The 26131-nt window shown below is 35.1% G+C and overlaps 4 protein-coding genes across 6 annotated transcripts; 3 read left to right on the top strand and 1 right to left on the bottom strand.

Moving 5' to 3' along the window:
• The first annotated feature begins 180 nt into the window (after nucleotides 1–180).
• Nucleotides 181–1707, top strand: CYCP2;1 (cyclin p2;1). The gene is made up of 2 exons (XM_022051710.2): nucleotides 181–1013; nucleotides 1298–1707. Exons 1-2 carry the CDS (start codon nucleotides 592–594, stop codon nucleotides 1575–1577), a joined length of 702 nt encoding a protein of 233 aa, XP_021907402.1. The 5' UTR covers nucleotides 181–591; the 3' UTR covers nucleotides 1578–1707.
• Nucleotides 1708–2457: 750 nt separating this feature from the next.
• PEX22 (peroxin 22) lies at nucleotides 2458–9210 on the top strand. Its single transcript, XM_088215971.1, has 8 exons — nucleotides 2458–2816; nucleotides 4098–4334; nucleotides 4431–4478; nucleotides 6557–6613; nucleotides 6692–6793; nucleotides 8074–8139; nucleotides 8585–8686; nucleotides 8807–9210. Exons 1-8 carry the CDS (start codon nucleotides 2700–2702, stop codon nucleotides 8909–8911), a joined length of 834 nt encoding a protein of 277 aa, XP_088072097.1. The 5' UTR covers nucleotides 2458–2699; the 3' UTR covers nucleotides 8912–9210.
• A 555-nt stretch (nucleotides 9211–9765) lies between these two features.
• Nucleotides 9766–15566, top strand: ATXR2 (histone-lysine N-methyltransferase ATXR2). Of its 2 annotated transcripts, XM_088215967.1 has the most exons (15): nucleotides 9766–9920; nucleotides 10123–10198; nucleotides 10282–10367; nucleotides 10510–10868; nucleotides 11455–11567; nucleotides 11691–11722; nucleotides 11821–11972; nucleotides 12248–12335; nucleotides 12889–12937; nucleotides 13043–13097; nucleotides 13184–13253; nucleotides 13339–13408; nucleotides 14396–14472; nucleotides 14644–14700; nucleotides 15175–15566. In XM_088215967.1, exons 1-15 carry the CDS (start codon nucleotides 9837–9839, stop codon nucleotides 15286–15288), a joined length of 1482 nt encoding a protein of 493 aa, XP_088072093.1. In that variant the 5' UTR covers nucleotides 9766–9836; the 3' UTR covers nucleotides 15289–15566. The 2 variants fall into 2 exon arrangements, with proteins under 2 accessions (XP_088072093.1, XP_088072094.1); XM_088215968.1 differs by lacking the exon at nucleotides 14396–14472.
• Nucleotides 15567–16900: 1334 nt separating this feature from the next.
• On the bottom strand, nucleotides 16901–25980 carry LOC110821593 (Zinc finger C-x8-C-x5-C-x3-H type family protein). 2 transcript variants are annotated; one of them, XM_022051485.2, is made up of 12 exons: nucleotides 25822–25980; nucleotides 25269–25550; nucleotides 23359–23469; nucleotides 23082–23115; nucleotides 21939–22080; nucleotides 21270–21326; nucleotides 20146–20243; nucleotides 19897–19968; nucleotides 19598–19812; nucleotides 17937–18133; nucleotides 17266–17472; nucleotides 16901–17093 (listed from the first exon to the last, which is right to left on the bottom strand). In XM_022051485.2, exons 2-12 carry the CDS (start codon nucleotides 25396–25398, stop codon nucleotides 17025–17027), a joined length of 1332 nt encoding a protein of 443 aa, XP_021907177.1. In that variant the 5' UTR covers nucleotides 25399–25550; nucleotides 25822–25980; the 3' UTR covers nucleotides 16901–17024. The 2 variants fall into 2 exon arrangements, with proteins under 2 accessions (XP_021907177.1, XP_088072092.1); XM_088215966.1 differs by having other exon boundaries at nucleotides 23377–23469.
• Between the last annotated feature and the right edge of the window lie 151 nt (nucleotides 25981–26131).

The following is a 26131-nucleotide window of genomic DNA, read 5'->3' as shown; positions in this document are numbered from 1 at the left end:
AAAAATATGAAACTGCTCAACTCTTGTAGGAAGAAGAAAGGCATCTTGGCTTGGCAACTGAGTGCAAATTTAGCAAGACTTAAAATTACAAGAACCAATAACCCAATGCTGCTGCTTTGCAAACTGCCTGCCTACTCCACCTAATTCTTGTTTAGTAAAAAAAAAAAAAAAAAAAGGCGATAATTGATTATGATTGAAAAATTCAAATCTCTCACATTTGTTTATCGGACTCTGCAAATGCTGATGGAACTTACCAGACTCTCAAAGCTCCAGAAAATACTAAAGAGATTTCTCTACCTTAATCATTGTGATAATTTCTAAACCCAAAACACTAAGTTAAGCTGTTTTTAGGAATTTTCTTATTTTTACATGGTAAGCTCTCTAAATCTTAAAACTAACCTCAAAAGCCAATCACTATCTACTTCTCTCCACGCACCACATCTCAAAGGACCCACAAGGGAGATAACATCCGCAGACACCCACAAAACACAACCGATAACTGTTAACCCATAACCACCCAATTCTCCAAACCACTCCACACTTTCCTTTCAACACAAACCAAAAATTATGGCCTAAAGCCTAAAATTAACCATGTTAACCACCGGCAACTACTCCGACCACCACACCGGCCACCCAGATCCCACCACCACTCCCAGAGTGCTGACCATCCTCTCTTACGTGCTGGAGAAACTAGTGGCCCGCAACGAGCAGCTGGTCGAGGGCTTGAGCCAGCAGCAGCAACAGCTGGACCACCAGCATCAGGGGCTGATGTTGACTCGGCTGGGAAAGAGCTTGAACGCGTTTCACGGTGTGAGGGCGCCCAGCATTAGCATACCCAAGTATTTGGAGAGGATTTATAAGTACACCAGTTGCAGCCCGTCGTGTTTGGTGGTGGGGTATGTCTACATTGACAGGTTGGTTCACAGACACCCTGACTCGCTCGTCGTATCATTGAATGTCCATAGACTGCTGGTTACCAGTGTTATGATTGCTTCAAAGATGCTTGACGATGTGTAAGCTTTCTCTCCCACATACAGTTCTTCTTTATTCAATTAATTATATAATCCACTTGGGTTTACTTATAATTTTCCTAATGCTGTAATAATTACTCCCACTAACTACCCATAATGCTGCTTCCACCATCTTTCCTAATTTCTTCACATTGCCCTGCCCTCTTCTTTCCTCTTGAATACTTCTCAACTTTTGGGTATTTGGTTAAGTTGAGGTTATTATATAAGCACTTAAAAGAATTGAATGCTTTTTGTTGGGTTCTTCCTATGTGATAAAAACTGAACAGGCATTATAACAATGCATTCTATGCACGAGTTGGAGGGGTGAGCAATGCAGAGCTGAACAGGCTAGAGGTAGAGCTGCTTTTTCTGTTGGATTTCGGTGTGATGGTAAGCTCTCGAGTGTTTGAAAGTTACTGCTTGTACTTGGAGAAGGAGATGCTTTTGAGTGGTGGAGTACAGAAAGTTGAAAGAACAATCTTCTCCCCTGAAATTTCAGCCAAAGCTTCTGACACCATAAGCTCTGAACCTCATGATCTAGAGAAAGATAATCAGCCTAGTCTATAATTTGTAAATTAAGTTAATTTAGTATTTGGGTTAAGGTTTTGATTTTTAATTTTCTAATTTCATTCTAAAAAGATACTTGCTAACAAAATTTTAAAAATTGTTTAATTATTAGGTTAAGTTACATTTAAAATCTTAGTTCTCAAATTAGTTTGAACATGTATAATTAAAGCATAATTTGTTGTATTTAAGTTACTATAATTTAAATTTAAAATTTTCAATAACTATCAAAACCAAATATTACTAGTACTAGGGTTCTGAGCATAATTTATTGCATTTAAGAACAGTAAAAAGGATTTAATTATTAACGAAAAAAATGAAAGGCAATTAAGACCAAAAAATAATAAGAAATTAAATATGAATTCGGTCATTATCTTTGAGTGTGCTTATTTTGTTTGATATTAAATTTGACCTATTAATTTTTTAATACTATCCAAATTTAATAAATAATCCTAAGAAAATTTAATAAGTCACAATCTAAACTATCCCCCAGATTTAATTTAAAAATCTTTTTATGATTGTCAACTATAGTTTTAATTAATTTTTAATAAATCATTTTCTCTGTGTGTTCGATTTGAATTATTCATATATAATATAAATTGCAAATTGAACAATTTTAATTATGCATGGAACGAAACGTTTCGATCCGACCAAACTTCCATTGAAACGCACCGTAAGTTTCTCTCAGCATATGATCCGCTAGTTTGTCTCCCATGGTAAATCCAGCTCCTCCGCTACCATCAACGGTCTATATTCCGCCACGTAAGCATTCAAAATAACAGGACTGTGAAACAATTACTTTATCATAAAACACAGCGAATGAGTCCCTCGCAACAGAAGAGGAAGAAAGAAAACGAAGCAAAACTTTCCTTCCTTTTTTTTTTTTTTTTTTTTTTTCCTTGACAACATCGCATCGTACTCTCTCTCTTTTCTCTCTTCTCAAACACACACCATCCTTGGCGCTAACAAGCTTTCTCTCTCTGTTTTGTCTCCAAAGCCAAAAGTGGTTACTTAATTTCTAATGGCAGGCCTGAGAATCTAACGCTCTCTCTTATTAGGCTAAAGGTCGGTCTCACCTTTATCAAAAACGACGTATCTTTAAATTGGGGAGGTGGGGGGGGGGCCATGGCAGACGCATCGTCTTCATCACCAAAGGAAGAGCTGGTTCAGCTGATCAAGCGGTTCGGGGCTTTTCTCACCCTCAAGATGTCCAATTTATTTTCGATCTCCCTCCGTAGTCTGGTTCGTCTCTCTTGTTCTCTCTCTCATATTCTATTCTCGTTTTGACATTCGTTTTGCGAGTCTTCTTTCTTTTTCCCCAAACTGGATCTGGTGGGATTTTGTCGTTCTTATCTTTATTTCGTAGTTTGGGAACTTTGATTCTTATATTATTTTGACTTTCGTACTGGTTTTAATTTTCGGGGGATTTTGGGTTCACTGTTGTCTGTGAGTTTAGTAATACGTGATACTTCCGATAACTGAAAATTTTCTAATCTATCCGTGGCCACTAGGTCAAATGTGCTTACCTATTTGAATTGCTGGCTGGAGTTTTTACACTGGTAGTGATATGTAATACAGAAGGTGGAAGTAGAGATTTTGTTAGTTCATCCAAAATCGTATTTTTTGGTGGGATTAAATTCATGGGGGAGAGCAGATACTCGTTCAATAGGTTCTCAAAATGATCGTTTGTCGGGAATATTGTTTGATTTGATATTTAATGCCATTTGAATTTTGCATAAGTGCTTCTGTATTTAGTCCTGAGAGATATTAACTAGCAGTGTCCACATATGATATTTACTAATTATGGATTATGATTGATTGGGCAACAAAATGTGCCAGCTAAAATAAGTTATCAAAGTTTTGTTGCAATTTTGTTTCTTTTTGCTTCAGGATCATCTTTGTTGGGCCAATAATGTTACTGAATGATGAGTGTGTCAGAGTTATCCAGCTGTTCCTTTGTTGCATTTGCCCACGTTTTTATTGAATTAACTGTATTGGTTTGACCTCATCGTTCTTTATCAGTTTACTACTGGGACTTTATCATATAGTGCATTGTTGATGTTTACTAATTACATATTTGCAATAAGCATGCACCACCAACACGCGCTCATTTGTCGGGATATTTTGGCTTTTCCCCTTGGATGACTTGTATATTTTGAGAAGGAAAAAGTTCTGGGAAAGGGCTCTAAAGAAAACAATGATTATTCAAGGCACGATTTCCATGTGTAGGCTTTTTGTTAGGATTCTGAATTTCTGATGAGATTTTATGTAACAGTAACTTTACGTCTTGTTTCTATACCATTTTGAGTCTAAACCTTTATACCTCCAAAGTATCCATGTACTCAGTTCAGTGGTAGCATGGGTGAGGAGTTGGTGGAACTATTTGTGCTATTTATCAGGAACTCATTTTGAATGATTTTTGCTCATCAGTATCATGTTATCCATATTTATATTGGAGATCTGAAAAGACAGGCCATGTCTTTAAATAACTTCTGGTTCTTCCTACTGCCAAATTGATGTCAGGATTCACGATCTGTTGGGGCTATTGCTGGGCTTGCTGTTGCAATTGTCTTCACTTGGAGACTGTTGAGATCACCTGACGGACCTCAAAGAAGGCAGCCAAAACGACAACCTCAGGTAACTGGTAGTTCTGTCATCAATACTCAGTCAAATGAAACACAGATGCCATCTGGGGTTTGTTCTGCATCAGAGGACACAAAGGTGCAAAATGTTGTTGATGAGCTCTTTCAGCCAGTGAAGGTAGATCTTTAATTTTTTTTCAGCATCTCTAACTGTATATTTCCTTATATTAACTTATTATATTCTTAATCTGCATTTCCCCTTTGTTTTTGGCAGCCAACCTTGGGGCAAATAGTTAGGCAGAAACTTAGTGAAGGACGAAAGGTAAGTGGCTCCTACTCTCTAGCTCACTTATGATGTGGTTTGATTTTGCTTAGTGGTTGTTGTTAATCTGAAGCAGGCAGTCATAGCGCTTTTATAATGATTCATGATAGACTGGGAATCTATTAATAGGCATATTGTGACCTTTTCTTCGTTGATATGGCTTCATGTATTTTTTGAGCCTTTATATTTTCTCTAAAATGGTTAATTTATATGCTGATGGATCCTCTATTTAAAGCAGATGTTAGAATTTTTAGGTAATGGTCTCAGTCAGTCCTTGTTCTTTGGGATAAATAAGTTGTTTTCGTGCTTCTTTTGGCAAAGGCTAGTGGCTTCTTTAAGGGGAAATTTTATCCACACTGCAATGGGATTGTGACAGCATTTTTTCTTTATGCATCTTTATTTCGTTTGCTTCTTCTTTCATCCTGGAGGATACTCTTTCCCCTCCATCAAATTTGCAATCTGTTCAGCTCTCTAATAGAAGTAGGCTGGCTAACAATTGGTTGTTTTTTTGTGAGTCAAATTGTGAGAATCATCTTATTGCGTCTATGTAACAATAATATGAATATCATCATGGCTGCATGTACAATGATGTCCAGAGGAAAACTCTTTTCTGGATTTCAAGTAAGTGCTGAAACGTACAGGTTGATTTGTTGAGATCAGTGGTCCAAAATAGACCCTGATTGGTCATGATGTGTATGCTGTATTCATAAATTACCTTTAGAATATCCCAAGCTTATTCCTATAGCTGGGCCTCCCAAGCTAGGTCCCATGGAGGTATCTGTACATTATTTTAGTAACTTCCTATTAAAAATAAAGTGCAGGATAAGTACACAGAGAGATTTGATCTAGATATGGTCCTGAAGTAAATGTACTAACTTGTCATGCTCAGAATTGGATGTATGATTAATCCCTTGGTTTATAGCAAAACTTAAAGATTTCCTATGATCAATTTCGGATTGCATCATTAATCTGTGGGATTGGCACAACTTTTTATTAACTTCTTCAATGGCGAAGATGAAAATCCATGTGGCTTCACAAATGCAGGGAAGAAAATGTTTCTATCTCCTGTCAGTCTAACGTGCCATTTACATGAGAAGAATATCACGTGATATTAAGAGGAGTAGTCAGATTGTCTCGTTAGCATGACTAGATTCACTCTTGGAAACAGAGAGCCCATGTGCTTGTACTGGATCCTTATTGACAGAATCTTATGCTTCCGCTGATGCAAAGGAGGTTTAACACAGGAAACTATGGGACAGAAATAGTACTATCCTTAAACATATTCAAAATCTGTTGCATTTCTAGTACTAATTATTTAGCATTTAAATTCTCTTAAGTTTCCAATTGGTTCTACTTGGATTAGGGGACCTTGGAGGCTGTACGTACTCAAACTATCTCTTTCAGGATAGAGTACTATCTATCCAGAAAATTTGCAACAATTTGTACTCTTTATGATTTGGTGAAGCAATCATTAGCTGGTGTGAATTTTTAGGACACACTAGATGTGATGTCTAAAAAGGTTTTGTTACTGTTGATGCGCCAAAACAGCACATAATTCCTAAGTTGGTAGATCATATCAGTTTATCCTACTTCAGCATGGGCAAATTCATATTTGTATTGCATGTATGATGCAGCATACGTGAATTGTTGTGTTGATTGGTTACTTTTAGATTGTCATGCGACTTTTGGTATACTATTTTTCTGTAGTACTAATTGCTTCCTGTTCCTCCTGAAGTTTCTACGATAACTGTTCCACCTGTGTGTATTTTTGATCGTTGGCTGTGGTCTTTACTATTTTCTAGTCTTCTTGAGTATTGAGAATCTGTTGTCTGATCTGAAATTAGCATTTTCATGGTACCTATATTCTTGAAATATATGCTAACCTATTTTTTTTTCCTCCCCCTGAGCTTCCACTTTTAAGCATGTCCTGGATCCTAGTTCTGAAATGTACTAATCATGAGAATTGTGAGCGATTATGGCTAATGAAGTCAGTCAATTTCTATGATATGAGTTTGAGTCACTTTTAATTCATATATAGATTTCGACACTGACATGAAGAATTCAAATCTTTTTTGTAGGTAACATGCCGTTTGCTTGGAGTAATCCTTGAGGAAACAAGTCCAGAGGAACTCCAGGTTGTAATCTTTTCTGTGAATTTTGATCTCTAAACAGCCATTGGGTAAAGAATCACTGATTTATTTTGTTTTGGACAGAAACATGCAACTGTGAGATTGTCTGCGCTGGAAGTGCTGTTGGAGATAACAAAATTCTGTGATCTTTATCTCATGGAAAGAGTTCTTGATGATGAAAGTGAAGTGCGTGCTAGTTTTTTGCTTGGTTATTAATTCACCATCACTTACCTTTTTCTGGTTACTTGTCATCATGGTAGAACTTGCTTGAAAGTTGTATTATGCATGATGTTCTTTATTGTGGCAATATGCGAATGTCCTAAAAAGTAGATCACTCTCTGTTCTTGCTCTTTCATCCTCATCTGCATGTTTAGATAATGAAATTTTTTATTACTTCTCTTTTCAGCGTACTGAATCCACTTTCAAGAAAATTGATATGAAATGTTACTAGATTTTCTCACATATATATGCTTAGATATTCATGTAGTTGCTATGTAACATTAATAAATTCTAATAATGTTTTTTCTTCGCTTGGTTATATCTGCCTTATTGATTAACAGTTTTATCTCTTTGTTTTTTACATCCAGGTTTTAGATTAGTGATATCTGTAAACCATTCAAAGAGTTTATTGTTGACCTAAACTTCTATTAATGTCGTTAATTGTTACATCTTTACGTTTAGTCCTTGGGAGAATAAATTCCTTGGTGTTCTCATTAACATGTTAGCTCTAGTATATTTCCATTTTTTTTACTCCGAAGTTGCTAAACATGTATGAGAAACTCATTACTCAGAATGTAGAGAATCCCTTTAAGACTCTTAAGAGAATGATATATGAATGACTTTCTACTGAGATATTGAGTGCTTATTTACCTGATTCAAGATTCAGCTAGCACATTCCTTAATTTATCAGGATGTCATGTTGATAATTCTTTTGGCATCCATGAATTAAGTTTGAAGGTCGCTTTTTTTTTTCTTTTTATATGCTAGCTGATGTAGTGGAAATCACTGGACTGGGTATTTTTCTTTCCATAACTAGTATATTTTTTGTTTTTCTATTAAGCAAACTTAAAAGGTCAGACCCAACTTTATCGGTATGTTTTAGCACTCCCTTTACATGCAAACCCAGTCTCTGGTGTGCGTCCTTACTGCGTGAGGAAATAAGATCCAAATGGATTAAGAGCTATAGGAGTTAAAAGCTCTAACGCACCCCTTTACAAGATTAGTTGGCAATTAGTTAGTGAGAATGGTGTCTATGGGGGGATTCAAACATGAGATTTGAAGCTTCAGTATCTTGTAAAGGAAATTTGAGTGACTTATTCAAAACCTTAAATGGTTAGAAAAAGAGATGCAGGTTTTGTTTTATCTTTCAGAAGATACTTCGCTTGTATTTGTTCCTTTATTTTTTATATGCTAGCAGAAGCAGTTTGCATACTTTTCAGTTATATAAAAAACTCTATTATCTGCAGAACAAGGTTCTTCAGGCTCTGGAGAACGCAGGAGTATTTACTTCAGGGGGTTTGGTGAAAGACAAGGTAAATGAACTCATACTTGAAACTGCTGACTTTATTTTTGAAAAATCAGTAGAGCATTCCATGTGTTGCAGTGTGTGACTTGTAATAGAAGTCACGATTTTAAGCAACTGCAACTACTTGGTTGCTTGCGTTACAGAGTTTTGAGAATAATCTGGAGAGATAATTATATGTTTCAGGTCCTTTTTTCGAAGTCTTCCTAGCAAAGGCTCATAGAGTTTGTTTTGATGCCTGTATGAAGTAACTTTTCTATGGGGCTAAAAATAGATTTCTTGCAGCATATGACCTCCAAGTCCCAGCCATGTTTTAAATTTGAACTCTGAGATCTGTCTTCTACAAATTTTAACCTGTTGATCTCTGAGTGCAGTTTTATATTCTGATTTACTTTCTCTGATTCTTTATTTTTCTAAAATATTGCTGACATTGCATTATGTTGAAATGCATGCAGGTCCTTTTTTGTAGTACGGAGATTGGGAGGTCATCTTTTGTTCGTCAACTAGAGCCAGATTGGCATATTGATTCAAATCCAGAAGTTCTTTCTCAGTTAGCGGTATGTGTTTGCCTACCAATTTCTAGATACACCATTGCAACCCCTTCTACCATTTTCTCGCATTGATTTGCTTTCTATTAAGAAAGACTAATGCAAGTTTCATCTTTAATTTGACTGCAGAGGTTTATCAAATATCAGCTCCATGTTTCTCCTGTACGTCCTGAACGAACTGCTGCTAACGTGTTCAGCGCTCCATCCATAGAACAGTTTTTTGGATGTACTTGATTCACAAACTAGCAAAGACAACAGAAATATATATTAGTCTTCTTTTTCTCCCGAATGGTTTTTAATGTTGCAGGTCATAGTTCTTGCCTGGTTGTTGTTCTGCACAGGTGGTTTTAGGTCGAAGGGAGAAGCTTTGTTTGTCTCAAAATTTGTGATATAGGTTTACATCTGAAACTTTGGTGACTGGGAAAAAGGTGCATGAAAGAATTGGTGTTTGTAACTTATGGTAGTCAAGGAATATGTAATTTTTAGCAATAATTTTGGTGGTCGATACCATATATTCCAACTCATCTTTTTCATGTATGGTGGGTTTTTGCAGGATTTCTTTTAACATGTTCAGCTAAAATGAAGGAGTGGTTTTTTTTCTTTTTTTTTTGGTGTGTTTATAGTTTAAATTTATTTGCAAAAAATTAAGAAAAAAATAATTTTTATCCAGACATATAATTAATTTTGATACGAAATTTTATTTACTTAAATTTTTTTATTTTTATCTAAAGTTTTTGTAATTTTAATAATTTAAATAAATCAAAATATGATTTTTTTTTTTTTTTTTAACAAAGTTTGATTTTCTTTTTTCAAAATATTACATAAATGGATTTGGCATTGAAAATTAAAAACGTATTTATGCATCAAATCATTTAAGGTAGTCTGGAAGGTGGATGGTTTAGATTCTTAGTATTTTTCTTTTTCACACTAATTTCGTTAACTCACTTTTGTCAAAAGAATTAAACATGTAAATTGCAAAATAATAAATTTCAAACCTCATTAGTTTTTATTCTATATAAACTTAATTAAACACCAAAAAAAAAAAAAAATTGCAATAAATTTTAATTAAAATAAATTCTACCAATAATTTAAATGTACAAGTCATAATATAATTATAGCTTTAAGAGTTGAAAGGGAAGCAGCAATCGGAAACTAAACAATGGACTCCGTTTGCCCAATCGACAAGAAGTGCGCCAACGAAATCTCTGCTCTTCTTCAACCTCCTCCATCTCTTCAAGTCCAGGCAATCTCTCTATACCTCTCTCCATGTACACACATAAATGTTTGCACACTCGCGGTTTCAGTATAAATAACTTGACTTTTATTACGAAGATAACTGCAGCAAAAGGATTTAAATTCTAATAAGCTTTTACAACACTGTTTTTCTTGATTCCTCTTACTGTTGACTCCAGAATTTGATCTTTTTCCCCTCTAATCATATTCAGGAGTATTTTGATGAGCTTGTATCCGCCAGACAATGCCATGGTGTTAGAGTTAAAGAGAATACAGAGTCCGGAAAGGGTACTATATTGATAGCTCTACTTTTTTCTCCAGAGATGAATAGGTTATATATAATGATTTGCTTAACTTGTTGATAAGTTTAGGGGTGTATGCTGAGATGGACTTTGAAGAAGGGGAACTTGTCCTGAAAGACCAAATGCTTGTTGGTATCCAACATCCTTCAAACAAGGTCCTCTCTATCTCTTTCCTTCAACTTTTGCCTCAACTATTATTTTTCATTCCTTTGATATTTATTTTCTCTTATTGTTTCCTTCTCCTCTTTTTTTTTTTTTTTTTTTTTTTTTTCTTTTTCTTTTCTTTTTCACTTGCAGATTGACTGTTTTGTCTGTAGCTATTGTTTTCAATTTATCGGTTCAATAGAACTACAAATTGGGCGGAAGCTTTATTTGCAAAACATAGGTGTTTCCACAAATCATGAATGTGATACAGAAACCTCTTCTTCACGCAATGTGAAAGATTGTCTTAGTAGTGGTTCAGTTGACGAAGAAGACAATTCATACATGAAATACAGTGAAAAGATGAAAAAATGTGCCGTTGGACAATTTAGCCATTCCAAAGGAGTGGCTGAATTGTTAATGAATGGAGATTTGGTGTTGCCATACTCGGACAAGTTTTCTCTGCCTTCAGTTATTCAGTGTTCCGGGGGATGTGGAGAGGCTTACTACTGTAGGTAACAATGTAACACCTTCTTGCTTGGCAAATGTTCTTGTTTTCAAAATCTACTGTTTTGTTTAGAATTTTTCCTTCTCCACTGGATCAATTTGTACACTGATAAGAAAGCAAATTTAGGCAGCCTATTACTGCTAGGGGTGCTAAGGCCTTTTAAAGAAAATTCCTTCTAGATCTATACATGTCATACAAGAAGTTGGCCTTCCTACTTCTAAACTACTAGAGAGGAAATAAACTAGACATACACCCTTATTGTTAGAAAAACTGCTTGAATAATCATTAACTGGCTCTAGTTTAGTTAATTTTTACCATTATATAATTGTTTTCCTTAAATTTCTCCCAAATGGAGAATTACTAGCCTCTAGCATTCCAACGACATAACTAGGACACTAGTCATTACCACTTAATCTTTGGTAAAGATCATATTCAGCACCCAGGACAAGGTACTTGCTTGGCTCTTTGACCCCTTTATAGTAGTATTTAAAAGGTTAGGTAATTGCATAACTTATTTCGAGGGTGTGGTTGCTCAAACTTTGTTTATGGCAAGCATGCATTTTTACTTGTGATAATTTGCCAATGTGATTCAGCAAATCATGTGCTGACTTGGATTGGGGATCATCTCATTCTTTTCTTTGCACCGGACAAAGGTCACAATCGCTATCAACAGATGCACTTTTGAAATTCATAGAACATGCTAAAGGTAAAGCTCTAATGTCTTGGATTCTTCCAAATGAAATTTTTTGTCCCAAGTAAATAGTTCTATCTATGCTTACATTCCTTTAGGTTTTCTTTTATCATCTACTTGTTATTTTGCTTTTTCCAGAAACAAATGATATCTTCCTTCTTGCTGCTAAGGTCTGTTCTATTATAACTACAATATGCTTAATGTTACCTAATGGAAGCTTGATGGACGAATAAGAAATTTACATCCTTATTTTGCTTGTCATCTACAGGCAATTTCTTTTACCATTTTAAGATACAGAAAACTAAAAGCGGATCATCTGAAGGAACAAGGGAAGGGCAATATACAGTATTTTTTGGAAAGTCCCAATCTGTCTTTACTTTTAGAGGCATGGAAGCCAATTTCAGTTGGATACAAGAGAAGGTGATTATTTATCAGTTTTATCCATTTTGTAAGTATGAAGTCTTTAGGAAATACAATGACCTAGTATGCAGATGTATAGCATGTATTAACCAAATGGTTTCTAAACATCAAAATGTAACATCACATTGCACTTTACTGGATATGAGCATTGTGATTGCATTGGTAGATAATTGGGAGGTATGTTTTAAGGTGTTTTTCCTGTTTGCCTATATTCTATTGCAGGCTGTGCTCCCAATGTCACATAATACTTAATACTGCTCTCTTGTTACTCTTAGGTGGTGGGACTGCATTGCGTTGCCAGATGATGTTGAACCTTCTGATGAAGTTGCATTTAGGATGGAAATAAGGGAGCTTGCATTCAAGGTAAGGCTTCATTTTAGAGGCATGGGTGTGAAAAAATGCCAGGTTGAAAGGCAGTTTCAACCAGGTATCTTCATAATGCTTGCATTTTAGCAAAAATTATCAGGCTACAATCTAGTCCTGTATCTTATCTGCATTTATAGCCTCTTTCCCGGTTTATTCTAGGAAGACACGTTATGTTTCTAGTAGCAGAACAGATTTGTTTGGTCTTGATATGATTGCTCTCACCAATTATTAAGTGTCTGCTAACTGAGGTGCAGATTATATTAGATAGGCAGATGATAATCTAATTGATGGAACTGGAAAGGACTGAACCTAACTCGAGACTTAATTGGTAGATTACATGGATATTGGCTTTCGTTTACTAAAGGAAACAATCAATTTGATGATCAAAAGTGGGTTACAGGGAAAAAATCTGTCTACATGTTAGTAACATCGTTTTCATGTTCCATAATTCCAATAGTCAGTATGTGTTTTGCTTTTGCCCTCTTCTTTTTGACTACTTTTCCTCAACATGAAAGTTCCTTTAACCTGACAATCAGTTGTGAATTCTCAGTCACTGCAGCTCCTTAAGGAAGCTATTTTTGACAAGGGATGTGAGCCATGTATCCTTTCTAAGGTGTAGATCTTGTGGAAAATTCTTCTTTGCTGTAAAATATTGCTTGTACTATTCCTATTGCTCAAACATAGAACTCCTTGACACTAACAAGTATTTTCCCTTGAAATATATGGGCATATTATTGGCATGTTTGAGCTGAATAATCTGTAAGTCGTTGCAATTTATTTGAGGCTTCTAGTTCCTGGTTAATCTTGACTATCTATTCGCAAATCTGAAATTTTGTTTATGACAGAGATTTGGTTGTTGCATCACCTGTGGAGGATTACTTTTTGTATATTGATGACCTTCAAACCAGTAAGAAGGTTAGAGCACGGGCCCTTGATGCTTCTTTTTTCCCCCTCCATAATAGAACCTTCTGATGCCCTGCTCTGTTACTTATTATCTCAGAAAGAAGCCGAGGCAATCACACGACAACTTCTGGATGCTCTTGGTGATGACTATTCAGTTTGTTGCCAAGGTATGCTTTGAGGCAATTTTCCAGTTTATGCTGATCAATCCATTGTACTAAACTTTGCATTTTTACGTGCAAAAATTTCTGTATATTCTGCCATTTGCTTCTTAATACTGAATTATAAAGACAGTTTAATTCATTGCTATCTTAAGAAACCCAGGTGTGGAGCCAAAACTTTTTCTTTTGGTTTATTTGGGGCTTAATCAAACTTGAGCTACAGCCTACAAGTATCATGCAGGTTTTAGTTGACTCATAGAATATTAAGTGGTGGGGCATGTGAGGATTCACAAAACAGCTCTTATGAGCTTGTTATGTGCCAAAATGACCTCAGTTCTATCCTTCTGTCAGCTTTCTCACTGCAATTGTGAAGCTTCCTTGGAGCCTCCTGTCATTTGGAGGCCTTTGGTCATCTGAAATTTCAGGCTCAATGTTGTCTGCTTTGAACCTGTCAAAATAGCCCTCAGGCTTTTTGTTTTTAAGGAAACTCAGAGTTTCGACATAGTATTATGACTGACATTTTTGTGGAAGTCTTAGATTTTGTGATAGCCATACATAATGATCATGCTATTTTGCCTTTTGAATCAATTTTATCAAGTCGTTCTGATTTAAATAAAAGTTACCATTTTTAACCTGTGACTTGTATGGATCAGTGACATCTCAAGACCCCAGCATATTTTCCTAACCACATACAACCTTTGTAAATTTTTTTATTTTACAACACTTTCCTGATCTCCTTGTTTCTTGTAATTGGACAATAAGGTTGTCTATTCATTTTCTCAAAGCCCAACGATGTTCCCTAATCATCTTGTTCTTATGTAGTACATACAACCGAAACTTCCTCTTCTCCTCATGTTTTGCTAAATTTCTGCATCTTTTTCGCTGTTTACTCTTTCTTCCACAATGAAATTGCCCAAAGTTTTCAGATTAACCCATGGATCTGATTGAACTTTCTTTCTGCTTTGTGATGCTGGGATCATTTTGGGGTTCAATTAGGCACTGCATTCTTTCCTCTGCAGAGTTGCATGAACCATTCGTGCTGCCCTAATGCCAAAGCATTCAAAAGAGAGGAGGTATGAGAAAATACAAGTGCATGCAAATTACAGATGCTGTTTGTTACCTTTAATGAGTTTATTTCATTTTCACCCTACTTCATCCAATGTGAGATTTTTTCATTCACGTGGCATAAGTATCTAGTTGAAGATTGAATGTAAAACATGCTTTTATTTGATCTTCATTTGCAGGACAGAGATGGTCAAGCAACAATCATTGCTATGAGAATGATTTGCAAGGGAGAAGAGGTAATTTTCTCAGCATGTGGCATATCCAATCTTAACTTATTGATTAAGATTATTTTTGGAACAAATGCAGAATTTGTGGAAATTCATTTGAAAAATATACACTATATCTGATTTGTATATTCATAATTCTATTAGGAAATTTGAAGTATTTTGATAGAAGTTGGAATACATAGTTTCATTTCTAAATGAAATTTCTAACTTAAATTTTTATGATTTTCAGATACAATTTTGACAAAGTATTGACTCTCAAATTAATTCCACAAAATTTTTTAATATATTCCTGACATAACCTAACTAAATCCTCCAACAAAATACTATTTTCACATGTCACTAGTTACTAATTACTTGTGATAATTATATTTATGAAGAAAAAAAATATATATGAACATACAGTCATACAAGGGTTTAGTCATGTTTGTCAAATCTTTGAAGAGTTATAATCATATCATGCAAGAGTTAATTTTCATTTTTCAGATCACCATTTCATATATAGACGAGGACCTGACATTTGAAGAGAGGCAAGCATCCCTTGCAGACTATGGTTTCAAGTGCGTATGTGCCAAGTGCTTGGAAGAGAGCCGGAATTAACGTTTAAGATAGATTAACTGATTAAGTTCTACCTGGAACAAGAGGGAAGGAGTAAAAAGGGACTCAAGTTTCACCAAGATGGTTGAGTTTTTCCTTTGTCTACTGGATATTTGTTAGGGTAGAGTTTCATATGTTGTCATGCTCAGAATCAAGTCAACATTTTAGCGCTTGTCTGGTTTTGAAATTTTAATCCTCTCGATTTGCTTATGTAGTTATTCTACTACATCCACATTTACCTCAAGAGTATATCCAAAATCAGTTGTGTTTGGTTTTTTTCAGTTCAATTCCTAATTAAGGTCATATTTATTTTAATATGCATAAAGAGAAAAAAGTTTTTGTTTGAGTTATTTCTATCTCTACACTAAATTTTTGTGTAGGATGGAAATTCATTTTCAACTAAGAAATTAATATTAGGAGATTCAATGTGAGAGACCGACAATTCAGATATAGTAAATTATGTATATTAAAAAACGTATAAATCAAAAATAAATTTTCAGTAGAAGCAATGTTAGTTATAGTTTGACAGTGGAGAATGGAGAGGTTAAAACTATCATTTTTGGGGCATCCACAACAAACATAAAAGCGTTTCTGTAGATAGCAGACTATACTGGGAAACTATCTGCATGTTGTATTATGGTTATTTCCCTTCTTTTTCATGGAAATAACGCAAAATTCAAATCCTATCTTACTAACTTACCATAATTTTTTTTGTTAAAATACTATGAATGGAATTTTTATCATGTGTTTTTTTAAGTTTTATTTTCCTAGCCTAAAGATTGGACAATTTCCTTAGGTAATTTCATTCATTATTTGATTGTAAGGTTATTACTATTAACATTTCGAAAAATTACAGACCGCGGAATAACTGCATCTGTAAGTGCAAATTGGTCTCCATAACCCTATAAAGACAAGTTCACCAATCAGCTTTTCAGAGGAACTCCATTTAATAAATGCACAAAAACTGACCAAAATTTTCACATAAAATTTTTCAATTCAGTAACTTAGATATCTAAGTTGAGAAAGTGAGACGAGACAGTTTAAATTCATCGCAGGACTGAACCTACCAAAATCCAAATTCAATTGAATAGAATGGAGTTCCATCATAATTGAATATGGTCCTTGGAAAAGTGTTCCTGTCCATGATTATGTACAATCAGTAGACGCCCTTTGGGAAGTGCTGCACCCTGCAATTGAACTTCCATTCAACTAACAATCTCTTCTACTTCACCATGCCAATGCGATTGATTATTCAGGCAGAACCTAGGACAGGATCATTTTTTGAAGAAGTGTAACTATTGGTTTTCCAAGACTAGTATTGGTAATCTTATCTAAAATGGAACAGGTGCGACCTCAACCCTGCAAAGATATGTGACTAATGGATAATCATAGCTCCTATCAAATCATCAGACATCCAATTGCTCAACTCAAACAAAATTATTTGAGCTGCATTGCATTCAAAAAACTCGAAAAAGACTCTGGGCCTATATGGATGTAAGATTTTGATTCTTATACCCGCTGCCTGTACACCATAATAGGGAGCGGAGTGTTGGTCAAAGAGTGCTCTTTTGCTAAGCTTCTGATAAATGGATAGGCTCAGGAACCCATTGCAAGCTGAGAGAAAAACATGCATAGCCCAACATATACACAAAATTCACTGTCAACTTGATACGCTCATTCAAATTAAAATAGCAAACAGGGCCCTAATCAGATATTCCATAGTCATATCATTTTCTACATTAAATTATGTCCACATCCACCTGCTCTTCAAGACCATCCACGTCTACATTCTCATCATCACCTTCAAACTGCAAAGTAAATAACTGTCCATATTAGATGCTTGCCTGTGAGGATTTCTTAGGAACTATGATGTTTTTTCTTAAATCACAATTGTTATGCACGATTTCCAAGTACTAAAAAAAATAAAAAATTGACAATAACCACCAAATAAAAAAGCCATGCTCTAGAAAATGGACTAACCTGTGAATAAGTATTAATGGAAACCCAAGGCAGTGGTGGAGGAATTGAAAATGGAAAGCCTTTTGACTCATAGGTAGCTCCTCCCTCAGGTTCTGTCGCATCCATTTCAACTACCTCTATCTTCTCTTCAATTTCAACTACCTCATCAATTGCATGGGCAGCCATGCTTGTTGCTGGCAATAGATGCCCTGAACCAGAAACTTTCAACTGCACAATAAATATAGAAGGGCCTGAAGTTTCCTTATGGTCTCCAATTAAAAGTAGAATTAAACTGTGTCCAATAAAACACAGCAGGCATATCAGACCCAGGACCCAGGACCCAAGACATCAAATCTCCACAAGACCATTTTCTGAGATGCCCGTGAATTACTTCTCTTAATTATCACCAAAGATATGTAAATTAATTAAAAATCTGCATTATAGTACTACCAGGACTTTATCGTATGTGGATGACAATAACTCAAGAGGATTGGGTTGCTATAAAATTACTAGTTCAATCTACTATTGTAACTTGAAATGTCTTCACAACTTAAAAAATGTTTACTTAGTGATCATTCAGCATCCGGAAGTTAATGGAACTTTCGCATGCCTGCGCATGGAGTAAAAGAAACAATGGCATTTGAGTCTCCATTGCATGGTAGGGAGACAAACTCGCCACTAAAAATAAGTACCTTATCTGCAGAAATGATGCCAGAGGAGCCATTCTTTCCTCTTCTTAGCTTGCCTCCCTTAGCTAAGGCCTCATCATCATTAGCATGTCCATTATTAACTACCGAGATTTCCTTTCCAAAATTGGACTGAACAGGCTGCATACTCCACCGAGAAAGTTTCTTAAATCTAACAGTATCAGCTCGGTCTTCTCCATACTCTAATAAAAAATTTCAAAACATATTAAACACAGAAACATATGCCACATATACAACCATATTTTTAAAGCTAATTGAACTTCACAAAAACTGTTAACTGACATAATTACATAAAAACAGCCGGAGAACCAACAACTGTCTACTTTCATCTCCTAATACCAAGAATTCATCTGTAGCATGATTATGGGAATATGCTACATAAGCTGAGATGAAATGCAAGACCTGGCTTGCACCAATAGCTAGAGACAAAGAGTAATGACACTCCGGAATTCTGCAACATTATTATGGAAACATGTAACATAAGCTTAAGATGAAATGCAAGACCCGACATGCACAATAGCTAGTGGTAAAGAGTTACACAATAGTATTCCATGCAGCCGATGACATAAAACAAAATGCCACAGAAGAATAGATACACCAATAGCTAGAGGCAAAAAGTTACAAAATCAGCATTCTGTGCGACCAATAGCAAAATAAAAAAAATACTATAAAACAGATAAAGTAGAAGCTCACAAGGGACCAAAATTCTCTGTTTTCCTTCCACAGAAATGAGATTGCATATCGATGACATTTTCAGATTGCTTCCCCACCTAATTTAAGTGTTAACTAAAGCTAATATGGCAGTTTGCATAGCATGTTCAAGTTCAGTCAAGTTTGTAACTTGATTAGGAAAGAGAACAACAGTGCTATGCCAGGCACATCTAATCTGTTAACAGTTAGCAAGACACGCACAAGCACCAAAATCAACTCCAAGATATCACTTCCATAGATAGAAAAACTGTAAAAATCAGGCTGGAAGACTATTAACCTCAATATTGGCATAGTTCTATCATCTTGTTTATGCAGTTTATAAGCATTATAGTAGACAGGCATGTGCAGCATATTCATAGGCACAAGCAGGAATATTAATGCTACTCTTACTTCTATTTAGAAAAAATTAGGTATGCAGTTTATAAGCATTATAGTAGACAGGCATGTGCCGCATATTCATAGGCACAAGCAGGAATATTAATACTACTCTTACTTCTATTTAAAAAAAAACAAGGCACAAGCAGGAAAAGTCATATCAAGTAGACTTCGAAACACCATTTGCTATCTTATTTGATACCCGATGACAAGATAAGGAAACGGGTAAGATCAAGTTGAAAGGGAATTTATGCTTAGAAGCTCAAGTAATCCCAAAATTTTATCTGCAATAACATGGGAATATAAAAGCCTGTTTCAATGCCTGATACTAATTTTACCTTCAACATTGCTCAAGATATGTAATTAGGATTATCATTCTAAAGAATGATCAGTCCCCCCTCACCTCCAGCCCTCTCACTCCCATTCTACCAATCAAAAAGAAAAGGACAAAGACCAACCTACCTCGAGATTATAAGTTTGCTCAAGTTAGCTGAACTTAAATCTGTATAAGAGATTACAGCAGCCACATGTTTAATGCACAGGAATATCAATTAAAGTACCATCTGCAATAGATTCTTTAGCAGCATCTCGGTCAGAATGCAATCTTTTCTTGCTCCGTGAAGAATAATTCAGTCTCTCACTACGGGGACTGAATACATGATAACCTGTTTCCGCATCACTCACAATATTGATGCTCAAGTCCTCTTCATTGCCTTCAGTTCTAGTAACATCTGAGAGAAGCTGATCTCCCATCTTCTTAAGGCGAGCTTGTGACCTATGTATTTAGATAATATAAATTAGAAGTTGAATTTACCAGCTCCTTGGAAAACTCATATAGAAATGTAAAAAAGAACATTACCTCTTTAGTTCGTCTTGTACCCACGATAAACGATTATGTACCTTGACAAATTTCTTGATTTTTGAACTAATCCTGATATGGTAATAGCCAAGCAAAGTGGTTAGGAGAGATCATATTGCCAAAAGGAAGAGTTCCATGAAATAAAATACCTATTAATAAATATGCATGAAATATGCCTTTTATGCCTTCTTTTTTAAACATAAGAAGGAAAGAGAAGAGTAAATGAAGCCTAGTATCCTCAAAACTTACCTATTATATTCCTCTTTCTCCTTGTCTAATTGGGCCTCAAGTTCATTGATCCTAGAAGTAAGGCTGTCTGCTTCTTGAACCTTCTCTTCAATATCAATCTTTGTAAAGATATGCATCAGCCATCAAGCATAAACTAATTATTGTTATTTTTTCTCTTTTTTGTAGAACAAAGAATAAATTTTTTTGCTTAAACACACAAAGGAAAATAATACATGCATGTAAGATGGAAACAAAATGATGCAGAAGGACAAAAGACTCGTAAACATGGATCATCGCATCAACCATTATAATCAGTTTTTCTGCAACCCTACAATCTGGAGCTTAAAAAAAAAAGGAACTTATGCCGATGTTTGGTTAGAAACCTCCTTTAAGTTTACTTAGAAATTACATTTGTGTTTCGCTATTTCTTTTTCAAAAGAAAAAGACACTCAAAAAATGATAAAAATGGATGTCTCTGAAAAAGTCTGACTGCTGTTAACTATGCATAATATATAGATAAAAGTCTTCATTAAGTTGTGTTCTCTCTGCGTTCAGTAGCTACTGGCTCAAAAAAATAAAGTGGCACTATTAACATAAAATTTAAAAGTACTTCTACTTTTATTGCATTAATTTCGAGCAGTATGTCAGATTAGTTGGTGGTGTTGCTTTGGCGAAGCCTGGTCCAATCGAGAAGATATGAACATAAAGAAAATATCGACAAAGCATAACAGATTTAAGCGAAAGTGAGAGAAAAAAAGTCTTTACTATGGTGAAGTGATGGAGCCTACTCCATAGAGCCACCTGTGGAATTTTCATTATTGAAAAACTACATCTTACAAAATGTTTACTAATGAAGAACATACCACAACCAGGGTTTTCCTTTTAGATAGAGGAAGGAAAAACCATACTTGCAAGAATACCACGTAACTAAAAACTGTGCTACACTCAAATGACAAGAATAATTTAACTAGAAATAACTAAGTTAAACTACCATAATTTAGAAGCAAAATAAAAATTCAATTAAGTGTATCCAAATTTCGTCTTCCACCAACCAAAAATGCATGAAATTGTATAAGAGGACTAGGAATCAAACAGAGAGCAGAAGATCTGAACAACAAAATTTGGAGCTAAAAGGAGTAACTAACCCCTAACTGAAGTTTGCGGCGATCAAGCATGTCAACGTCCAACTCAACTTCTTTTATCTGAACACAGTTCCAAAAAGTAGCAATTAGAGAATACGAGAGGAAGATAAACTTATGGGTACATAATGTGCATTCTTGAGCCATTCCAAAATACAACAGAGATGACTACTTAGCATGTGATTGTTATACGTAATTTTAGTACCCTCATAACAAGATATGTATGATTTACTAGTATGACCTGCTAATATTTGTCCAGGCAGAGTTAAATGCACTATCATGAGATGAAACAATGATTTATCAACCAAGAGCTGAGTAAACAATTCTCTAAACTCATAAACTAACTTACAGTTATACCTAAATCTCAAAAACTCTTTTATAACTTGCCTTAATAAATTACTACTGCCAGCCCCAAGTTTGGTTAACATTTTCCTTCTATAAAAAGTCATGATCAAAAAATCAAGTGACCAAGCTTATTTTGTTCCTCATAAATCTTTTTTTTTCTTTTTTTGATAGAAAAAGTAGTTCCCCATAAATTTTTGGTATGAGTGAGTTGCCATTATGGGCATAAAGGAAAAATTCCCACAATTCTTACTACCTGAAATGACAGGCTTTCTATATTAGATTATTCAAAATGGAACAATGAAGTAGGAATATTAAACAAAATCTTTGAACCTGCTCCTCAAGAATATTTTGGGAATTAGAAGTTGTATCTTTTCCTTCTTCAGCATGATCTTCAGGTCTGTTTGTGCCTATCAAACTTCCAGGATAATCACTTTGAGAACCCAGCTTTTGTCTCTCCTTGTGTTCTCTATCTCTGTCACGAAATAAGTACATATTTTCAGCCAAATATACATGCGTAATAAAGTCAAAAACAGATAGAAAAAAACTTGCTACTATTACGCATAAAAAAGTGGGGCAAAATAAAATATTTAACGATATTATAGAGAGAATAATGCAGACTTGTAAATTTGGAAATAATTTACTATTAGAGAAGTTTTTGATAATCAATACTATTATTTAGATATTAAATTTATTAAGAATTAGAAACTTCCCATTTCCTCTTTCATTACTTCAGTATCCCAAATAAAAGAAGTTATGATTAGACAATTAGAGGATGATGAAATGAGAATTTCTTTTGTTAGAGTTGTATTAACAATTATCTCTGTGTTCATTCTCTAGTTACCATTCTATCTAACCTATTTCATCCAAATTCTCACAATACTTCTTCTCTTTGATCTCCAATTTCCTTAGGTGTACTTCTAGTTTTCTCACCTAAATTTCTTCTATTTCTAAATCATCCCAGTAGTTCTAATGCTACTTATTGTACATAGGTATGCCCCTTCATATCACCATATGCTCCTCACTCCACCCAAAACCATGCAAAAAAGCAGAGATAAAGATATCAAGTCAGGAGGATACAGCATAAAATGCCAAACACGGAGAACAACCTATTCCAAAACCTTCCCACAGCATTAACCTCAATGACAACCTGCATGCTATAAATTCCAAGAGAGAATTTTGTTTCTCCATTCTGCATTCTTTCTCGTTCCATCTTAAAATGCATTAAGAAATGCCCACTTTGTTGTAATGTTATGCCATGGCCATTTATTTCTTACTATTTAGATTTGCCTCTGGAGATCTCCATTTTTCAGTTTGGGGACCAACATAAAATAGAAAAGAGAGAACAAAAAGTTGATTCTATGGCATAAGAATTGTCTACATATCCCAAAATGAATGAAGGCAAAACCTAAAAGAAACTTTGAAGTCAAATACATAATGAAGACATTGTAAAACTTATCAAAGAATTTTAATTACCTCTTCTTCTCGAAAGACTTCGGAGGGCTATATCCTGCAATTATAAATTTCAACAGAACATAAGAACAACAAGAGGAAAACTAAGAAGAAATGGTTAGCAGCCAAAAAGAATAGAAAGTCAAGACAGTTACGGAAGTGATGAAAGAAATGAGGGGATTAAAGAGGCAAATAGAATCAATAATGAAGAAATATTAAGATGCAAAACAAATAGGGGGATGTGAGAGAGAGATTAGACTGCCACAAGAAGAAGTAGATGATTTTAAGCAGTAATTTCTACCACTAAACGTTGGTCGACCTCTTGAATCTCTTCCAGGAGAGAACCTTCGATCATGGGATAGCCTTCGGTCAAGCTTATCCCTCAAGTCATTACCTCGACTCTCCCACCTACCTGCAATGAAAAAGATAAGAGTTCCAGTACAACCAGATGAGAATTACTACCAATCTCCATTTCAAATAAGAATACCCATGATATTAAGTAAAAGAAAAGCTTTTGCATTGATGGGAAGAAACAAATAAGACAGCTCGGCATGTAAAAGGCATGGAACAGCATGAGTAACATAATAGCAAACAGTAATGGTGCTTACTTGCCAGTTCCAAAGGGATCACAAAAACTAGAGCTCTCGTCTAATGAATAGAAACAGAAAATCCACATTTGAGCTTATATGATTGATATAACCCGTCGTATATCAAAGATGAATTGGGTATATAATACTTGATAGATCTCCACGTTCGTGTTGAGCAACAAGAAATACAATGTAATCTGGATAGTACCATTTTCTTCCCAGGGCCATATAATGATAGAATTAATATCCATCCACATGCAAGGGATTTTGATTCTTCAGACAATCCCATAAAAACTGCATTCTTTCTCCATCCAAGAAATCCCCTTTTGATGTAATTGAAGGAGATGTAAATGAAGCTCTTACCACATGCTCCACAAACATACAAACTGCGGAACTTACTATAAATGACATTTGATTGTTTCAGCAAATAGGCTTGTGATCCCAATTCATGGATAAATAAATATCCAACAAAAACTTAGAACAGATCCATCATAAATACTGCTGTTTCGTGAGAGCATTATGACAAACCAAGAATCCATTCTGAAGTAAAACAATACTAACCTGTTAGTTGATAGTTCATGTATTAATGCAACAGCCTTATTGCTTAACAATGCAAGTGTTCTCAAGACTTCTGATTGAAATCCAATCTCAAGGTCACAATATTATCATTCCGCTCACATACATATCAATCATCAGAATTTAAAAACATCAGTCATCAGAAGTACCATGCCCTTTAGTTCAAGGTAGCATAAAATCAACCAATGTCTGTAAGTTTCAATCATTGAAATGGTCCACATTCCATAGCCGTGAGCACTTCAAGTATGGTAATAGAACAAATATAGGCACCATATGATTTAGTGGAATGACAAGATCCACATATTAACTCACAGTTTCTGACACAACCAAGTAAATGCAAAAGGAACACAAGTCAGGAACTGACGAGTTTTGTAACTTTTAGATTGCAGGGTTCTCCTGTGTAAGCTTTCTGCATGAAATGCATTTAGCAACAAAGCATTGAAATGCAATACATGGCAGAAATTACTTGTGCATTTTCTATGGATTAGTATGTTTCTCACACAATTATCTTAAGTTAGATACAGATAACAAGCCACAGAGAATTTGCAACCAAAATGTAACTGCAAGAGGGAAATTAAAACCTCAACCTACCAACGGTTGTAAACAAATTCACTACAAAAAAAAAATATCATTAAGGCAGCAGAACTACACTAGCAGCTCATCATCATCGAAAAATTCCAGGTTGACACCATTTTGCATGGTTTTGCTCTTGTCAATCCCAATTACTCATGATTGCCAAAGGACAACAAAACCACAACAAATATACACTTTCAACATAAATTTGCACACTAGGGCACCATCAAGCCTCACAAGCCAAGAGGTATATATGTAAAAATTTTACAAATTCCCATTTGGATTTAACCCAATGCTTATTAACCATTTGGCATCTGCTAGGTGGCAGAGAAGTCTATGTTTCTGATTGGAAGGACTTGGGTTCTAACTCTATGCATACACGGCTTTCATCCACATACTCCATGCAAAAAATGGAAAGAAACAGCTAATCACTACTTCAGTTTACAAACGTTATCTTGAAGAAATAAGTCATTACCTCCATGATAGGAATCGATTAATCGCCTGAGCTCAGCATTTCCATGTGCAAATGAGCAATTCTGACGTGAACAACGACCTCTTTCGTACAACACACATAACTTCGTTTTATACAGCTTCCTCTCAACCATGATTATCAAGATAAAGAAGCCTAGTCTTCCAGCTTAAACAATCGCGTTCCCTTTGTCAGAGAGAATATCCAAATGAACCACAGAATAAAATATCATACAAGCTTCGTTATTATAGATAACTCCAAACTATTCAATTACTGATAGAACAACTCCTGCACCAAACGATAAATTTAAAAAAATAAATTAAATCACAGAAAAAAGAGCACGAGCTTAATAACATCGTGCTTCGTTGGATGTGCAGAAAAAAGTAAACTAATTCGAAATACAGAATCATAACTTTTCATTTAGGCTAAATTGCTACCTGAGGCCATAAGACGAGATGACGAATGGAGATTCGAGAACTTACCATTTTATTCTCCTTTATCTTCCACGGTTTTAGGTAACCATAAGGAGATTAAGACAAAATAGGTGCAGTAAACGTACCCGGAGAAAAGACGATAGATAGACCAGTTGACGAAAAGCCAAATATCATTGATGCAGAAAGCTTCCGAAGCAGTGAGAGAGAAACTCCAGTCTAGAGAAACGAATACTGAAAAGCTTGCGGTTTTAGGGATTGATTTCTTGCTCCTCCTGTTTGCTCTTATTATAATAATAATAATTATTTTCCTTGTTTCTTTTTCGGTCTCGAATAAGTTGCTACAGCGATGGTGACGTGGGTACCCAAGCGTCACCCCAAATTGCCAAGGATTAATTTTTATTTTTAGAATATTTTTAAATATTTAAATTAATTTTT

The sequence above is a fragment of the Carica papaya genome, chromosome 3, assembly GCF_054855325.1.
Source record: "Carica papaya isolate Zhongbai chromosome 3, ASM5485532v1, whole genome shotgun sequence".
In the NCBI taxonomy this organism is placed as follows: Eukaryota; Viridiplantae; Streptophyta; class Magnoliopsida; order Brassicales; family Caricaceae; genus Carica; species Carica papaya.
Note: the sequence above shows the minus strand (reverse complement) of the source record. Positions and strands in the feature narration are given on the sequence as shown.